The sequence below is a fragment of the Anarhichas minor genome, unplaced genomic scaffold (genome assembly GCF_050575085.1).
Source record: "Anarhichas minor isolate MPS153535 unplaced genomic scaffold, ASM5057508v1 ptg000042l, whole genome shotgun sequence".
Taxonomy (NCBI): domain Eukaryota; kingdom Metazoa; phylum Chordata; class Actinopteri; order Perciformes; family Anarhichadidae; genus Anarhichas; species Anarhichas minor.
The window spans coordinates 2,781,286-2,801,603 of record NW_027466488.1 but is presented as its reverse complement, the minus strand read 5'-3'; the positions used below and the strand labels follow the sequence as shown (position 1 = coordinate 2,801,603).

Here is a 20,318-nt window from a genome sequence, read left to right as displayed (position 1 = left end):
CAGGCGACATGTGACCCATGTTTTGTCTTTGCTCAATAGGTGATGTGAAGAGAGGGGCCTGTATGTATAATTCCAGCTGAGCCATGTGTGTACACACATGTGATGGCAATGCCCCCTTCCCAACTTTGCTGCACACACACACACACACACACACACACACACACACACACACACACACACACACACACACACACAGGAACACAAACACACAGACAACACTTACCTGTGTTTAATGTTATCAGGTCAGGATGGTGTTATCTGTGGGCTTCTTTATTGACAGGTGTAGGTGGTGAATCCTAAGCAGGGGGTTGGGCTTAGGAAGAGGGGAGGAGCTTTAGGCCTAATACAATCTTTGGTCAGAAGGTCCCAAAAGAACATTTTGAGCAAATTCAATTGGGCTATTTCTCCAGTTTGAATGGTTCAGCATGCATGTGTGGAATTTTTTTCTCTCTCTGTTTGTTGGACCTATTATGACAATCACTACACCACATGGTGAAAAAAAGGTATAAACATTGACCAATGTTTGAGTTTATATTGTATATTGTTTTAAGAGAAGGACATTTTGCAATGAAAGGTGACAGCACTGATGATTGTAAAAGTACACCACCAGTTACAGTTATTATAGCAGTATTGCACTGTACTATTGTTGGTGGTACTATAACCAGAAGTATTTAAGTTAGAGCAGTTATTTTGACAATTATTAAAAGAAGAAGAGGGAGCTAATTGAATAACACTGATGCTCTGTGTGCAGCCAGTGGCAAAAAGAGTTTTTCCATAGATTGTCAGATGTGTGAAAGATGTCGACACTTCTTTAAACACAGAATTTGTACGGCTACCTTTCAAGCTGTGCTGCCTGGCGTTATGTCCTCGACATGAATGAAGCGTGGTCTCAAAGTTTAAAGCAAGAATCTGAAATTGTAGATTTTGTCCCACATATCTTATAGTATATGCGCATCACTGCATCTAATTATATACAACGCTTTTGTTTACTGTAGACTCTATACAGATATCTGAAACATCTGTGTAAATTAAATATCGTTTCATTTTCCTTTTTTATGCACAATTTACTTTGTACGCCTCTGTGCTGGCAGATAAGACATCTCTTATTCAATAGAAGAGAGTTCTGATAATGATGACACTGAACATTAACAGGCCTGGATAGATGCTTCTCACTTGTCTAACGTTGTGTGTTACTGCAGGATGTTTTGATTTACACTAGTCAGGTTAAAAGCTGGAAAACAATTCAGACCTTTTGCATACCTAAGTTTTTTATAAAGTGTAGGGAAAAAAAACTTCATCACAGTGTTTGAAGCCTAGCCTTTGTAAAATGTCTTTGATATTCGAACTTCTATTTTAAATGAGGCTGAGTTGTTTGTGCTCTTTGAAAGGGCGACACTCTTCTTTGATGGAAGAAATAATGATATGCATGCCTGACTGAATATGGCTAAAAGTATGTTTTAGCACATCAAAATAAAGCACTTTAAAAAGCATTAAAATGAGCTGGCCGATTAATAATTCACTCATACCTGTGGTGCACAGGAAGACGACTCCTCGCATTAGGATTCCTCCTTTTTGAAAGGCATGCAATTTGATACAAGCATATTCAGTTCCTTTCCTCCCCTCTGTCAGTCGCTAATCACCAAATAAGTGTGTTTCTGTGTTTTCACAAAGGAAATATGTGCTTGCATATGAAAAATTTACAGCTTCCCAGCAGCTTATTAGAAACGCTTAGTTAAAAATAGCATGTGCATTAGGGAACCAGGTCTGAGGTTCTGTTTGATGTCAGTGAAGAGGTGGGTGGGTATGTTGGGGTGGCGGGTTCAAGGCTGTGTTGTCAGCGAAAGGTTGACAGCTGTAGTTTAATAGAAGGGTCCCTTTTTGTACTTCAAACTTGTTCTGATTGGTGATTACAATACCCATGCAAAGTAAGTGCAAAAAAACATCTTGTGGGGAAAAAGAGTGAGGAGGAACTCACAATTAATTTGGTAAACAGGGGAGTGCTTGTTTGGGCAAGTGATTGTCTGAAGATTCTTCTACAGTAGGCACACAAAAGGTGTGTATGTTATAATACGGTGTATGAGCGTCTTGGCCAACCTGTTATTTATCTGAAAGGTGCTCGGTCTCCCACTGTCTGAGACTGAGCTGTTTCTAAGGTCCATCATTAGAACTGCTGAAGTATTTTTTCTCATGGTTGTCATGTAGCTGTTGGAACAGAGCACAACATTGTACCTTTACAAATGACAGTCACTGTCAGACAGACAGCATTAGTGAACACAGAAAAAAGGCTTCCTCCTTTTTAAAGCCACTGTCAATCTTATTTTCTCTTTCTTGTTCCACAGCTCCTCAGTGTTCATTAAAATCATTTAGAAGTACATCAGACGCCTTTGTAAAATGCATATGTATTCAGCATGTCATCTCCTGAAAGATGCCTTCATTATTCTGTTGTTTTTTGATTTATCTCAAAGATGATACATACATTTACATGTACAGGCATTCAGACATACTGTATGTAAATGTCATATGCTCCCAACACCTTAAGTAATGTGGTGTGATTATGCAGCATATTGTCATAAATATACATCATGAGAGAGGAAAATACAAATTAACAGTTAAAGTCAGTATAAGGGGAATACTAAAATCTTAATGTATTTGGACAAAGATGTTCATGTTGGCCGTATCTGCAATTTTATCATTCAGCATGATTAGTAATTAAAATGGTCATTTTTAATTCTCCGTATGAAATATAAATAAGTATAGCCATGAGGCTCTTTCCTCTCTCTGGCAAATAGGATGAGCTTCTGCATAGGAACAGGATCCTTCATTAAGCAGGTGGTGTATTCATGCAGCAGCTGAATGTATAGGGATGCAGCAAGGAGAAAGGCAGGGTGGTGAGTGTAGGGGAGATGGGAAGGTGGAGAGAGCAGGAAGAGGAGGAAGGAGAGGAATTGTTAATATATCTGCAGACTTGGACACTTTGATGTGACACATTCAACATAAATGTATGGGACAGGTTGTATTGAAAACTATTAACAGGTAAATGAATCTGTCTTTGGTCTTGATTTTTCCGTACCAAGTGATCAAACAATGCAAGAGATGTGAAGTTAGACGATCGTTTATTAAGGCCAAATAACTTGAGCTATATGGGGAAATTGGGAATCATTTTATTTCTAATTATAATGTAAATCATTGTGTTTTTTTTTTAGATGCCATCATCTCAGCCATATTACAGCCTTTCTTTATTCAAACATGGAAATATGTAGTGCACACAGCATGCTGGACTTTTTCCCTGTTAGCTTGGGCTTAAATGTTACTGTTGTTAAAATGTGTAGGAGTATTTTGACATCGTTTTGTGGAGCACCAGGTGACATGCAACATTCAATTACCTGCTTCTTTTACACTTCCTGTGTACAAATAATGCATATTATGGTATTTTCTTACTAAATTATGCAGCAGAGCATTGTTTTTACCTCTCATGTGCTGAGAATGATAAATACAATCTAAATATATGGGTGAAATCTATATTTATACATAGTTCATACATACCTTTATGCATTTCAGACTGAACACCTGCAGCGGAGGAGTTGTTTCATTGCCATGCCGAAGTTTGAAGCATGTACTGTAGACCTGTAAGAGATAATAATAGACAGTGTAAAGAGATTGTAACAAATTATGGTATTTTATATGTCCTAAAAAATGTTTTAAAGATGTATCTGATTAGCTTGCATTATCTACAGGATGCTCCAAACCTTTCTTATGAGGCTCCTACAGTACTGTAAAAAGTGCTCTAAATTATGTAAAGGTAAATATCGTTTCGATGAAGACTGTGCAGCTGTGTGCTTACAACTCTGTGTGTTTCCTGTGTGTTTCTATAAATGTGCTTTAACATTCATATGTGCATGTCCAGGTGTGTTGTGTGCGGGAGATGGACACTGTAGATGCTGCATTTAGTCTGTATAATGAACATGATGATTAGCATCCCCTAGACCCAGCACTATGGCATTGCAGTCTGCTGATATTTTACTGTGCTCTACATTGTGCTGTTTGTCTTCTGGTGTTGCTCATTCAGAAACCGACCTACAAAATGTTATGGATTGTTCTCCATATAACAATGCAGATATGTAGATTTAACATTAGCTGTGGTTGCTGCTTATGGTTAGTTACAATCAAATTATTCAAGTTTATGTTAGTGTTACTCTAAGCTGGGAGACATTCAGTGCAGTGGTGATTTGTTGTTGCTTTTAAACCCTAAGTAGTATGAGAAATCAGCAGACAGAGCAGTGAAAATGTTTACATATTCATATCACGTCTTTTGAGTGCTTGTCATCCCTCAAATTGTAATTCCTTTTGTCTTTGAAGATAATAGGCCATAAATTGTCCTTGTTTGTGAGCCAACTCCCCGAAAGCTCAGTGTTTATGAGTTTTACCACGGGGTGTCTAATAGGCAAGCACCAGTGCTGTGTCTCAGAGCGTCCTGTTAAGGTGAACGCCATGTCATCCTGTTGTTCAGTGGATTAATAACACTTCTGCTAATTAATATCTCCTTTCAATTTCTTCTAGAATAATTGGCCTTTCTTGCAATCACGTCGTTAGGCTGCATAACACCCTTATACTACACAGTTTTGTGATTTGTGCTTGAACTTCGTAAATAATAGTAAATTATTTCATTTACGGGAGGCAGAGGCAAATCAGAAGCCCTCTACAATGTAAAGGGGAAAGGCTTCAGTTCAGGAAGTGTACCACTGAGGAGCTTTTAGGTTTGCTATGCAGAGGAATTTCGGGCTGAGCTTCAGTTTAAAGTGATTGGCAGATTGTGGCTGTTCTGGGCAAAGTGACAGTAAAGTTATGCAGCCTTCGCTGGTGTGGACGGACTGGATGATAGGTTACGTTTTTTACAACCGGAGGTCTAAAGCTGCCTCGGCGAGACAGGAACTGTGGTAATGAGGGGGCAGAGGCTCCGGAGATGATGAGGACCCCATGTCAGTCAGTAGGATGGGAATTCCCCTCCGAAGCGCCAGGAATCTTTTTCCCATCCTTCACTACTTTACATATTGTTTACTGTAACTCACATTTTAGAATATGGATAACCTCTCCCAAGGACAAAGCCGATTAATGGCAGCTGTGATTACACTCCTGGAAGATTTCAATGGCAGATGACCTGTTGTGTCTAATTCAGTCTGTGCCGTGTCAGTCACTCTGTCCGATAGGCACCTTTTTCCCCTTAAAAGCACAACAAGGCTGTGATTGCTCCAGAGACCGGTGCAGTGTGCTGACAGACCCTTTGCTGCTTGTATAATACAGTCCAGCTATGGGAGGTGAGACAAGGTGCCAAAGTCCAATTCACTTACGGGACTTGACAGCGCAAAAGCCTCTGGTTTACGGAAAAGGGGCATGAATTAATAATCACCTAATTGGCTCTTAGGTTTTTTTCTCCACTCCTGCCCTGCCTTTTGTGCTTTCAAACAAAAGTCCACCCTGTGTATCTGTCAGAAGAGGTTTGGTGTGGGTGGGGGATCTGTGTCTAATGACCAGGCAGAAGAGGTCAGGCTAACAGACAGACTCCTGACAGACATTAAGGTCACTGACGGAGGGGGGGGGGACCCAGAGTGGCCTCTGTGGAGGACTACTTGTGAATGGGACAAGCATTGTTAATCTAACCAACCACCAAGGTTTAAATACTGTCATATACCGTGGTTGTAGGTCTAAAAGTTCCCTTAGAGTCATACAGGGGATGAGACTGTCACTTCAAGAAGAACTCGGCCAGAGTGACAGAAATATTATTTATGAAAGGGAAAACAGCAGGAATTATTCTTAAAAAAAATCAACAACACACAAATTATTTTTGTATGTTTTCTCTCCCAGCTACCCCCACCGATATAACATCAGAAAGATAAACTAGACCTCACCTCTAGTTGTTGTCAGCTATTCTCGACATCCATAGCACATCTCACCTTTCTCTTCTTTCTTGACAGTACATTGCTCCCGTGATAATTGTATATCCTGTTCCACCAGGACCTAATGTTTTGGTCATTGGTTCTGATCTGCTGTTATTGTAGATCCATATGTCTCACATGTACGAATCTGTGCTCGGACACAAGTGTCCAATATGGCCATGTTAGACTGTGCCTTTATGACAAAAATCTTCCCAGCTTTTCAATGTTGCGGTCATTTTTTTCATCACCCTTGACACACAAAAAAACCTGATATAGTAGTTGGATGTTAGTCATGGTGCCGGTGATGGTGTCGGGGTGTAGGGTTCTTAAGAGAGGCGATTGATCAGATTTATAGGGTCTTAATTGGCCATGACGAGAAAGACTGTCTGAGTAAGCCTCTCCAGCCCTCCATCTGTCCCCTTCTCTCTCTTTCTCTCTCTCTCTCCATGTCTTTCTCACACACACATAAAAATAACACACCCTGAACTAAAGCTGATTTGGGCACCTTCTATAGCAGCTCTCCAGTGTCTTAGCATAAACAGCCACTTGTTTAACCTCTCTGGTGTTAATCGTGGAAGTGGAATATACTTATAATCAATTATGTTTATCCTCTTAATAGTGAGACTGAGAGGATACTTGTGTCTACTTAATCCGTATGTACCTTAAAGCTGTGGCACGAGCCTTGCGTTACCTACTCTTTGAGTCTCAGATTTTTTCACACTACCTCTCTCTTACTAAAGTTCATTCATTTCCAAAGTTCAAAGTTCATTCATTTCCAGTGAATGGCAATTATCCATATTTAAGTTGTAGCTGCTGCTTTGCTTGTTTCTTTTATGGTATTACTGAGCTGCTGATGAAGACACAAAAGACGCTGATGTTTCCTAACTAACTCAATAGGCTAGCTCAAAGAGAAAGCTTTGTTTTTTTTTAAGGAAAACATATTATCATTATTAAATGTAATTATGACCCCACCACACATGTGAACGGTCAAAAGATCAACCAGATTGTTAAGATGTGAAGGTGACCACAGATGACCATCCTTGTTTTCCTCGAGAGATGAGTTCAGGGGAAGTAGGAGTGGACTGAAGTAGAGTTTCGGAGGAGGAGGAGGAATTGGTGAGGACAGTGCCATGACTGAGAGGTTAATGTCAGGGAATGGGAGGTTCCTTTTGTTTAACATTCCCTTTGTTTATTGGCGGATGTGTTTAATAGGATTGACTGTGACTGGACCCTAATAGGGCCTCCCTGGCTGATCCCAGTGTCTCTAGGAGATCTCGCAGGCTGCTCTGTCCAAAGCCAGGTCCCCCACTGGGTAATCAGCTCAACTGCCCTCGTCCTGATTGGAGCTGACATTTTAATGTCTGGAGCAGAAGCGTGGTCAGCCCTGCTTAACCTGACCCCCCGACCAACCACCCCTCCCCTACCAATGCCCTCTGTTCTCAATTTACCCTTTCAGGACTGTACAAATCAGGCCAAATTTAACTCTTTATGGGCTTGTTAGGGGTTGGCAAGACACCTGCTTAAGTTTCACAGAGAATTATTTCCACTGGAGACAAAGCGTGATGTTACTGCAGCTCCCCCATGCTGGCTCCTCTGCTAAGCCCTTGCTCAGCTTAGTGCTCAACTGTGATGCCTTTCTGTGTGCCACCTCTAGTTTCTCTTTTTCTTTATAAAGTGGAGTGGTTTTAAAAGTGGCTCCTGTGTGAGGCCTTGCTCTGCAGCCATGATTTTTTTTTTTAAATATTGGTGCTGTTTGCATTAAAAGGATTAGCCGTGTGATTCAGTTTGTGAGCTATAGTGAAACACTTGAGGTCACTGTGTAGGTGACTATAATGGAAATATTTTTCAAAGATTGGCAGCCACCCGACAATAACTGTCCGTAGCCCATTTTTACATTTCCACGGACTGAACTCGGAAGCATGGCTGTATCCTGTGAATATGCTGGGGTATGACTAATCATCAATCTGATGCCATCTTTGAGCCTAATGGCATGTTCTTATGTCTTGAAAATCTTTGAGTTAAATGAAAGCTTGTTGTCATATGTGACCTGGCTTTGAGGAAGTATCGAGATTTGCTCAGGGGCTTGAAAAGAGGTTTTCTAATCTTCTGTCCTCTTTTTCTCTTTGTCACAGTCCACTTGCACAGAACGACAACACACTGGAGAAGGATTAGCTGGTTACAGAAATGCCAGTGAAACAGAGAATTTCACTGGCAATCCCCTGCTTTTGGAAACAAAGAACTGAGGATTTTTACAAGCTGGGTCAAACTGCAGGCACTGCTTGATTTAAGCATTGCTTTCTTGATACCTTTAAAAATAGCCTGATCACTCTTTTAAAATGAATTCAAATTTTGACAATGCAGAACTGTGACTGTTGGTCAAAATATCAAAAATCTGAATTGTACCCTCTTCTTTAGCTCTTCTTTTTGGATTCCTTCTGTGACGACAAGGACTAAATGTAGTTGAATACACAAGACATGATTGCAGACCTTTTAGTGTTAGCCTTTTTCTTAAATATGCAAACATTACAATATCACTTAACTGGTAAAACAAATCAAATAGAATATGCACAGATTTGAGCATCACATGCATGGGAAATATGAATGGTCCATAAACTGTTATACAGGTAAAAAGTAATTACAGAAACAAGTTGTGTTTAAAGTTGAGTCTGGTGTGGATCTCTTTACCCTTCTTGCTGTATGACGAGGTCGCAAGATGTTTATGTACCTTGTCTCAAGTTAAGAAACTCATGTGGACTGAAAATATGTGGTGAAACCTAAAGTTGCACCCTGTGGCAAATTAATATTTTCATTAGCGGTTTATGGTGTTGTATGACATCTTGACAAGCCAGCATTGAAAGAAATAGCTCCCCTGCAGCAGCATGGGAAGACAAGCAAAAAGTGGTGTTTTTTTATGGGGAGACATGAGTTGGATAACAACACTTTCTCTGCCCAATTCCCGTTAAATGCAGTTATATCACATTTAACAAAGGCATTCCAAAGCCCTTTATCCAGTGTTATTGATTGACCTGCTCCCAGGCTGCCAAGTCCTCACCTTGCCTTGACATGTCTGCTCTCCTCTCTTCATCCCTCTCTGTTTGTGTGCGTCTTTGTGAATCTGCAGCAGTGTCTGGCCACTCGGAACGGCACCAGTCAGATTCCCCAACCCCCTCCAAAAGGCCGTCTTCGCGGTCAGAGACATCCGAGAGCCCGCTCTCCTCAAAGCGTCCCAGGACAGCTGAGAAGAGCGCTACGGAGCAGGTGAGAGTTACAAACCACACCATTTTGATAACATTGATGTCTTCAGATGTTCTCGAAACTCTCTGTTTTTAAAACTCTTTGAATTAAGGGACTCTTGCTAAAGGTTATCTCATCCTCAAGTACCAGGCCCTCATAATGAGCTTGAAAGTTACACACCAATTAAAAAGAGAAATGTAAAAATATACTTCTAATAATTTTAGTTAGTTATCTCGCTGACCCTTTTTATATTATGCAGGTTTTTTTTTCCAAATCTACTAAAACATATTTTAGCCTTTCTGCTGTAGTTGCACTGCTAATTGTGTATAAGGTGGAAAATCAATATAGTATTTGACAGATGAGAGCACTTTGAAGTAGGTGCCAAGACTCAGTGGTGCTCAGTATTACACAGTTGTCTGTGATCAGAGGGATCTGCCTGCTTGAGGGAAGGGGGGCCCCAATCTTCCGCCTGATCTACAGCTCCTCTTCAAGCAGGCCAACTGTGCTCACCACATCCATTTCACCCCATTAACCCTTCGTGGATCTGTTTTTTCCCCTTCTCTGTCTCCGTCTCTCTACCACCCAGATGTACCAGTGCCCCTACTGCAAGTTCACCAACACGGACCTGAATCGTCTCAGAATGCACGTGATGACGCAGCACTCTGTCCAGCCCATGTTACGCTGCCCGTTATGCCAGGACATGCTCAACAACAAGATCCACCTGCAGTTCCACCTCACACACCTCCACAGTGTGGCTCCTGACTGTGTGGATAAGCTTATTGCCTCAGTAAGTTCTCTGTTATGCTTATTTTGCATGTGATTGGCTATCAGGTGGTTGGAAGTGTTGAAGTGTTGACTCCAATATCAATTGTATCTTTCTCAGCCTGCAATGCTTTTGAATCATTTCCATTACCAACCTGCATATTTCAAAGTAACCTGATGTTTTGTTAGATAACTATGTATTAGATTGGCAGGGTCAAGTGCAAAATGTTTATTCTGGTCACCCAGCGCCATAGCAAAGAGAATGCATAAGTACTTCAGGAAATGCATTAGCCATAGTTTGTATAAGTCAGGGAATGCAGTGAAGGAAAAGCACAACAGGTGAACAAATGTGTGACCATGCTGTCTGGGTAAGATGTATTGTATACATAGCACCAATTATCTACATAGTCATTTACATGAAACCACAGCCAGTCGAAGTTGTGCTCTATAGGCCCACCATATTGCTACTTTTATACATTATGGCCGTCAGATTGCAGACAATGGGTCTGGTCAAGGACCAGTGAAAGGATTCAGCCAATAAGATAGCTCTTAAACAATTCACCCTGAAGTGGCTGCCTAGCTGTGAGAACAATTGTCATTCCTGTCTTCCCTCCTCTAAATTGCCAACATTCAGTCCTTTATCAAACACAAAGAATGCTGTTAATTGCGAAATGGCTGCAGGCAATCCCATTGGCTCATTGAAAATGATTGGTCCTTTTAAGATGCATATTTTTCTCCTCTTTTCATTGTCTTAATGTGCCCATCATCAGAGAGCCTTTCTCCAGCTCTTTTCTAATCACAGTCATTTGGGGAGGGGAACTCATAATCTGTTTTTGTATTTTTTAATGATTTCAAGATGAGCAAGTCTCTTAGCTCCCAGTTAATTTATTACTACACTGACATTCTCGCCATGTCTTTGATCACCTGTGTCCTAGTCAAAACAAAGCTTTTCATGAGGAAAATGTTGAAATATTTGTTACACAGATGAATCAAAATTGAATGAACAGTTTTCCCACCTCATGAAATTCAAGTACAAGCAATGGAAATGTTATTATTCACTGCAAATCAGGGCTTGTATATAAATGTGTCTATTTATAGACTGTGTAGAAAACAAAACACTGTTCAAAAAAGTGTCAATGTTCAGGTCCATTCCTACGGGAAATAGCATAGAGTATTTTTTGAGTATGTCGCTTGAGTCCTGTGATCTTCGACTCAAGTTAGATTTATATTAGCTGCAACGCACTGGGGCAGCATTTCTACCTAGAGAGAATAGTTTTTTTGCTTCCTATAATGCTAATCAAGTGGAAATAAAATTGTATTTGCCCTGTTTTCTAGTAAATCACTGAGCAAATCTTCTCTCTGTTCTATGCTGTGAAGCTAAATAGCCTGCTGGACAATCACAGAGTCAAACATTACTCTGTCTGCTGCCTAGCCATCTTCATCCCCCATCTAGAAAGTAAATGGCAAGCACATTAGTATGGTAGACAGCAATATTTATTTATTTTATAGAGGTAGTAATGTACTGAACCACTACAAGAGGGCCGTGATAGAACAGAGGTAATATAACGCACATTATTAAAGCTAGCACATTTGTATAACTGGTGAATGCAGATGGAAAGGTACTTTATCCTTTTCACATGTCTAAGGAGAGCAGCCTAATTAATTCTGATATAGGTGACTTTTATTTCTTGCCAAGCATGCATAATGATGCGTTCACTCTCCCACCCTTTATCCACCAATCGTCTTTAAACTCCCTCCTTTCCTCCCCCCCCCCCCATGTGTCTCATGCCTGTCTCATATACAGTACATATATACAGTACAGTATGTGTGTGCAGTGCATGTATATATATGCAGTCCCAGTCCTCACTCTGTCTCATTTTCTGTCTATGTAAGATAGGGGTAATGAAAATAATTGTGCTTCATTAATTCTGAGTCTGGCTGGATGATAGCCATTTTGAACTATGTTTGCCAATTAGGCGGTCCAAATTAAAAGTGACCTTGGGATACTCTGCACTTTCTACTGATCGCCTAATGAAGCCGTTGTCTAGAAACAGTCTACTTTGTAATGTAAATCATTGCTTTTTGGTTTTGTGACTTTCAGTGTTGGTTGCATTAATTTCCTCTTTTCATTTTGAAGAGATACAGAGGTACCAAAAACAAAGAAGGAAATGGCTGGATGTTTTCTGTCAAATTTGTGACCACACCAAACCAAATAAAGTCTGTACTTTGGGATGGAAAGTGTTAACTGCTCTACTTAACCTTGAAACTCCTGTTGCTTGAGGATGATTCCTCCATGTCATATAGCCTGCATGTCATATAGCCTGCAGGCTGTATGACATGCTACAGTACGTCCGGCTGTCTTCTCACTGTGCCTATTAAAGGAGTAATTAGAAAACTTATAGCTCTTACTTTTCAAAACAAATTTCACCAGGATGATTTCCTTTATATTTTTTCTCCTTTTGTCTCCATCACTTGACAAATCTTTTTTTTTAAATGACTTGAAAGGACTACCTATAATTATTAAGGCTAAGAGTGAAAGGTAAAAAATCACTTAAAATTGATGTTCACCTGTGAAACAGAAGGGAAAAGAGGAGCGATTTGGTGGAGTGGTATGAATTGAAATGCAGCAGGTAGAGTGAAGCTGAATAATTTGTTTGCGAAGTTAATTGAGAGAAGGTGAAATAGACAGTGCCCCATCTTCCAACCTCATCCAGTTTCAGCCGATGATTATTGTTCAATAGGGAACGTTAATGAATGATTTTAATGAATTATTAAGTGTTTGGGGTGAAAAAAGGTTATCAGAAGGAGACATATGAAGAAAGTTAGTGGAGAGCAGCAAGAATATGCAGAGGTTGCTGTCGTTCACACATGATTGACTCCAACCTTTTGAGAGCAGGGAGTACCTGGGTTTTTCTCTGTACTTTTTCAATCAATACTTATTCGTCCTTGAAATATTTGAATTAGCAAAGTAAAAAGAAAGATACTCTCCCCAAATTTAAAGTGCAAACCTTATTATCATCAACGGAATTGTTTTTCTTTTGATACTACTGTTTTAGAGCACACAGTCTAACTTAGCAATTATTTTTTTTAAATTGGCATTTATAACTGTACTACTTAAAATTCTGTAGCTAAAGCTGAGATTTAAGATGGTTGGACTTAGTTAACCTACTTTTGTCCTTTATTACAGTAGTCATTTTTCAAGAGTTTTTTTCATTCGTCTTATTTTATTAGTCCCTCTCATAAATCTTTTAGCTGGCTGAGATATTGTATGACATGAGGTCCATCAGCCTAATTGCGGCAGCAGAAATAGGCGCAAGCTAAAGCACAGGACTGTGAAACTTAACATTGACATCCATAAGTGATGTAAGTTCATGCTCTTTCAGCTCTCTGATCTGTCTAACCCCCTGTATCCACACTGGTCATAAAAGAGTCCACGCTTCTTACTGATGTTCACGTTTATTATTGTCCTCTCATGGAACACCGTGAAAACTAGAAGACACAAAATAGCTTCATGTGCAAACAACAACGAAACAAATACTGTGTGTCTCATCACCTACAACAAGTATAACAGTACTTTAATGAGTTAACTTTAATAAGCTTTACCATGTTCGCCTGGTAGACCAGCAGTAGAATAACAGACGGGAAAGACAAAGTTCGCTGTTTTCACCCGCCATTTCTCGTCTTTCTGAGCTCCGCTTAACTTCCGGGTTAATGGTCATGTTACAACAACAAAAACTTGTCTATCATCATCATCAGTAAAACAAGGGCAAAACGGTTACAAGTTTAAGAAACCAAGAAACCATTTTTATTGTCATATACATATACACATACACGAAATTTGCCCTCTGCATTTGACCCATCCCTGTATATATTAACACAAGGTACCCAAAATTACAGTAAACATAACATGTATTATAATTGCAGAAATAAACTAATAATACAAATCGCGTAAATCAACTTCCGGTGTTGTCATGGCAACGTTTATATGCCTGTCAGTGTCAGCTACACCCCCTTCTTGGTAACTGCTTTGTGTATCCTCTTGTTTGTGTCTGTAGTTTTCCTGCAATCATTTAAACTAGAATATTAAACTACATCATCACTCAGCGGGATTATTCACACTGGAATTTGTTTGTGCTTTGTTTTTCCAGGTAACAGCATCTGAAGTACTGCCAGCAAGCATGTTCATACCTGTACCTAGTCCAGACAGAGAGTCCCAGAGCACCCCTCATGCTACAGCCAACTCTAATTCCGAAGATACAAAGAAGCAAGCTGGTTAGTATCTGACTCTTATAGATGTAGGGGTTACTTTAGAGTAGTAGTAGTAGAGTAGTAGAAATCCATAAATCAATTACAGTAATAATCTACGCTTTTTGTAATGACCATAGTATCACCATATGGGAAGTCATGACTGAGTGTACACTAAAGGAGATTGAACTAAATAATATCCCTTTATAACTATGCATACACTGGTGCAACACTAAGTCAGTTATTACTACATAGACTGAAAATAAAAAAACATTATTCAGCTATTTTAGTGTTTTACAAAATAATTGTGTTGGTTATGGTTTCATTACATTTTAGACAGACAGTGTAATGAAAGACAATGCACTTTTTTCATGCTAAAGCCTTCATTTACAACAAGACAATATTAACGATGGTTGGTATTCATGCACCTTGTAATAAGTCATTGTCCTTTAACTTTTTACACCTTCCCAAGAGTGCCCACACAATGAGTGTTTTATTGTCCTTTCTTTACTGTGGAAAAATTAAACATTGCAAATGTAGGCACTTAATATATTGCTCTCTTCTTTTGGTTTATTTATTCACAGCTGCATCAGATGCTGACCCAGAGAAGGGAGTGTCAATCGCTACAGAAATAGCTGAAGCTCGCAAGTCACCTCTGGAAGATCAACAGTCGGAGAGGGATGATGCCACAGGATTCTTGTGCTGGAAGAAAGGCTGTAATCAAGTGTTTAAATCCTCCAATTCCCTCCAGATGCACTTCAATGAAGTTCACAACAAAAGGCCCCAGTTGCCGGTTTCGGATCGCCATGTCTACAAGTACCGCTGTAACCAATGCAGCCTGGCCTTCAAGACTGTGGAGAAGCTACAGCTCCATTCACAGTACCATGTGATAAGAGCAGCCACCATGTGCTGCCTCTGCCAGCGAAGCTTCAGAACACTACAGGCCTTGAAGAAACATTTAGAATCCAGCCACCTGGAGTTGAGTGAAGCTGATATCCAGCAGCTTTATGGGGGCTTATTGATGAATGGTGACATTATGGTAATGGCTGACCCATCCCTTGGTGAGGAGCATGGAAGTCTGGGAGAAGATGACAAGGAGGGAGATGAAAGTGACCCAGAGGAAAAACAAAGCCCAACAGGCAGTGACTCTGGTTCACTACAGGAGGATTGTGGATCTGAACCTAAACGTGCTTTGCCATTCAGAAAAGGCCCCAACTTTACCATGGAGAAGTTCTTGGATCCATCTCGTCCTTTCAAGTGCACTGTATGCAAAGAGTCTTTTACACAGAAGAACATTCTTCTGGTTCACTATAACTCTGTCTCCCACCTGCACAAGGTGAAGAGGGCTCTTCAGGAGTCCACTACTGGCCAGCCTGAGCCTACCAGCAGCCCTGACAACAAGCCATTCAAGTGCAGCACTTGTAATGTGGCATATAGCCAGAGTTCTACTCTGGAGATCCACATGCGCTCTGTTCTACACCAGACCAAAGCTAGGGCAGCCAAACTTGAAGCAGCAGGAGGAATCCCTAGCTCTGCAAGTTCTACTGGTTTAAGTGGCGGCGGGTCCAGCATCAGCACTTCAACATCTAGTCCAAGCCCAGCCAGCAACTCAACTACTAGCTCTGCAAACCACAGTTCTTCTGGGCCTCAAACAGCTCACAGTATTCATGGAGGAAACCATATGAGTCAGACTCACAGCATTGAAAGCATGGGAAATTCTTCAGTGAGCTGCCATTCCTCACCATCTGAGAACCATGAAGCAAAAAAGTCCAAATATTCCGAGATGTTGTCTGCTAGGGGGCAACAACAACAACAACAACAACAACAACAACAACAACAGCAACAACAACTTCAGCTTCAGCAACAACAGCAATTGGCTCAGGCTCAAGCCCAAGCTCAAGCCCAGCTTCAGCAAGAGCTTCAGCAGCAGGCTGCTCTTTTGCAATCACAGCTATTCAACCCAGCACTTCTGCAGCACTTCCCAATGACAACTGATGCACTTCTCCCCCTGCAACAGCAGCAGTTGCTATTCCCTTTCTACATCCCTGGAGCAGAATTTCAGCTGAACCCGGAGATCAACATCAGTGCCTCAGCACTTGGCCTTGCAGGATCATCCACCTCCTCACTGCTGGAAGATCTGAAAAACTCGGCCCAGCAGGCCCAGCAGAGTTGCTTGCAGCAGCAATTGATGCATCACCACCTTCAGCAGCAACATCAACAACATCAACAGCAGCAGCAGCAACAACAGCAGCAGCAGCAGCAGCAGGCTCACTCACAGGCTCAGGGGCAGATGGCACTGCTGCAGCAGAGTGCATCTCTTCTCCAGCAGGCTGAAAAAAAGCAGAGACAGACCTCCTCTCAGAATGAGAAAGACAGAGAACTACAAAGAGAGAAGGGCAAAAGTGAAAGAAATGAGGAATATCTTAACAAAGATTCTACAGACAGTAAGTCAAGAGAAAAGAAGGACATTCAGCACATTTCAATAAACATAAACCATGATACTGGCTTGCCTCCACCAAGAATTGCTTCAGATGCTCGAGGAAATGCAACCAAAGCCCTGCTGGAAAATTTTGGGTTTGAGTTAGTAATTCAGTACAATGAAAACAAACAGAAAGCTCAGAAAAAGACAGCTGGAACTACAGGATCAAGTGGTCCAGGTGGGATAACAAGAGTGGTTGACCCCATTGAGGGATTAGAGAAACTGGAATGTGAAGCCTGTGGGAAGCTGTTTTCAAACATACTGATTCTAAAGAGTCACCAAGAGCATATCCACCAGGCTTTCTTTCCATTTCGATCCCTTGAGAGATTTGCCAAGGAATACAGAGAACAATATGATAAACTCTATCCACTGAGACCCCCTACACCAGAGGCTGCTCCTGCTCCTCCACAGCCTCCTCCTCCGCCTCCACCTCCTCCACCCCAAAGAGCTCCCACACCAAATATTCCTGTCTCTGCTGCCTCACTCACACCTCCAACAGTATCTACCCCACAGCCGCAAATTCAAATGGCACAAATTCCCATACCAATGGATTTTCCCCTCTTCTCGCCGCTCATGATGCAGACCATGTCTCTCCAGTCCATGCAACAATCTGTTGACCCAAACCTGGCATCAGACCTGGCCCAACTCTATCAACATCAGCTTACTCCAGCCATGCTACAGCAGCAACAGAACAAGAGGCCACGGACACGCATCACAGATGACCAGCTTAGAGTGCTGCGACAGTACTTTGATATCAACAATTCGCCAAATGAGGATCAGATTAAAGAGATGGCAGACAAGTCAGGGCTACCACAAAAAGTCATAAAGCACTGGTTCAGAAACACCCTTTTTAAAGAGCGACAGCGCAACAAAGACTCGCCATACAATTTCAATAATCCACCAACAACAACTTTAGAGGACACAAAAATTGACTCAAAACCTCCTTCCCCTGAACCTCAGAAACAAGAATACTATGGAAGTAAGAGGTCATCCAGGACCAGATTTACTGACTACCAGCTAAGAGTGCTACAAGACTTCTTTGACGCCAATGCTTATCCAAAAGACGATGAATTTGAACAGCTCTCCAACCTACTGGGCCTCCCCACTCGTGTTATTGTTGTGTGGTTCCAAAATGCTCGCCAGAAGGCAAGGAAAAATTATGAAAACCAGGGTGAGGGGGCAAAAGAAGGCGAAAGACGAGAATTGTCAAATGATCGCTATATCCGCACCTCAAATCTGAACTACCAGTGCAAGAAATGCAGTCTGGTTTTCCAGCGTATATTTGATCTAATAAAACACCAAAAGAAGCTGTGTTACAAAGATGAAGATGAGGATGGACAGTATGACAGCCAAAATGAGGATTCACTGGATTATCCCAATGATTGTTATACTCCCTCTGGGTCTTCCTGTCACACCCCAATGCCCTCCTCTTCAAGTCTTTGCCCACTTCCACCCTCCACTTCTGCATTCTCACACCTCCCATCCACTGAGAAAGAGGAGGCATCACCAGCATCCACCTCAAACCTCTATGATGAGAAACCCAAGCAGTTACCAGCTATTTCTGCTGATCTACAAGAAAATCAAACCTCTATTAAGCAGGAAGTTGTGCATCAACCCCAGTCTGAGCCACAACACCATAGATCCCAAAGAGAAGAGAAGATTGAAGCTATTTCCAAGCCCATCAAACATTCATCTCCTTCCTTCTCTCAGCAACAACAGGAGTGTGGTCCCTCAGCCTCTCAGACAAGCCAGGCCTCATCACAAAGCCCTCATGTGAGCCTCAATGCACACCTGTCCTCTGCCACACAACAACTTGCACAGCAGATGATCCAGTATCAGTGTGAGCAATGCAAGATTGGCTTTCCCTCATTTGAGCATTGGCAGGAACACCAGCAATTACACTTCCTTTCTGTGCAAAATCAATTCATCCACCCTCAATTCCTAGACCGTCCAATTGATATGTCTTTCATGCTATTTGATCCCAACAATCCTCTATTGGCAAGTCAACTACTCTCTGGGGCAATGCCGCAGATTCCCAGCAGCTCTGCCACCTCTCCGTCCACCCCCACCTCCACAATGAACTCACTGAAGAGGAAGTTGGAGGAGAAAGCTGGCACAAGTCCAGGAGAGAACGACAGCACAAATAGCGGGGAAGAACCACAAAGAGACAAGCGGCTCAGAACCACCATCACACCTGAGCAGCTAGAGATCCTTTATCAGAAGTATTTGTTAGATTCAAATCCTACACGTAAAATGCTTGACCACATTGCTCATGAGGTGGGATTAAAAAAGAGAGTAGTGCAAGTCTGGTTCCAAAATACCAGAGCTAGAGAGAGAAAAGGTCAGTTTAGAGCAGTAGGGCCAGCTCAAGCTCATCGCAGGTGCCCTTTTTGTCGAGCTCTTTTTAAAGCAAAAACTGCCCTTGAGGCACACATTCGCTCTCGTCATTGGCATGAAGCCAAACGTGCTGGATATAATTTAGCTCTTGCTGGGATGTTACCTGATCAGGAGGGTATGCAAATAAAAATAGATGCTCTAGATACATCAAGCTACTCCCAAATGGCCCCAACAAACAGTGATGGGCAAAGCTCCTCGATGTCACCAGTGAACAAAATCATGGATTTGTCTCCCAGGGCTCTACTGAGCCCTTCATCCATTAAAGTTGAAGGACTGGAAGATTTTGAGAGTGCAACCATGTCCTCTGTGAACCTCAGCTTTGATCACAGCAAACTGGATAATGACGACTGCTCTTCTGTGAATACAGCCATCACTGACACAACCACAGGTGATGAGGCCACTGCTGATAATGACAGTGCTGATGCAAAGCACAGCCAAAATAGCGGTGATTACCTATCTAAGTCTGGGGGCACAGCCCCCATCCTTGAAACTGATGACCAGATGTCCTCTGGGCTAGTAAGCCCTGCAACAAGCTATTATGCTAAGGACTATGACAATGAACATATAATTGAACACAGTGAGACGTCCAGCATGGCAGATCCCTGCTCACCAAGTCCCGGGGCCTCAGGTACCAGGAGCATCGACAGCGGAGATAGACCTGGCCAAAAGCGCTTCCGAACCCAGATGAGTAACCTCCAGCTGAAGCTCTTGAAATCCTGTTTTAACGACTACAGGACTCCCACTATGCTGGAATGTGAGGTACTTGGCAATGACATTGGACTTCCAAAGAGAGTGGTTCAGGTGTGGTTTCAAAATGCTCGTGCCAAGGAGAAAAAGGCAAAGCTCAACATGGCCAAGCACTTCGGAATAACTCACACATCTTATGAGGGCCCAAAGACTGAATGCACTTTGTGTGGTGTTAAGTACAGTGCTCGCCTCTCTATTCGTGATCACATTTTCTCCCAACAACACATCTCTAAGGTGAAAGATACCATTGGCAGCCAGATCGATAAGGAAAAAGAATACTTTGACCCAGCCACTGTCCGCCAACTTATGGCCCAGCAAGAGATGGACCGCATTAAGAAGGCAAATGAAGTTTTAGGACTGGCGCAGCAGCAGGCCATGCAGCAGCAGGGTTTGTTTGATAACCCTGCAATGCAGGCTCTCAATCTCCAGTCAGCTTATCAAAGTCTGCAAGGCATCCCACCTGTCCTTTTGCCAGGGGTTTGCAGCCCCTCTCTTTCCAGCTTTAACTCATCTAATTCAGGTAT

The 20,318-nt window shown here is 41.8% G+C and overlaps 1 protein-coding gene across 3 annotated transcripts in view; it reads left to right on the top strand.

Annotated features, from left to right (window-relative positions):
* Positions 1-20,318, top strand: part of zfhx3b (zinc finger homeobox 3b) — a 136,096-nt gene that overhangs the window by 108,815 nt on the left and 6,963 nt on the right. For all 3 annotated transcript variants that reach the window (XM_076109887.1, XM_076109885.1, XM_076109886.1), the window contains 4 exons: positions 9,052-9,188; positions 9,751-9,951; positions 14,075-14,198; positions 14,756-20,314. In XM_076109887.1, the coding sequence (XP_075966002.1) occupies positions 9,052-9,188; positions 9,751-9,951; positions 14,075-14,198; positions 14,756-20,314 (6,021 nt within the window). The remainder of the gene's footprint in view (positions 1-9,051; positions 9,189-9,750; positions 9,952-14,074; positions 14,199-14,755; positions 20,315-20,318) is intronic.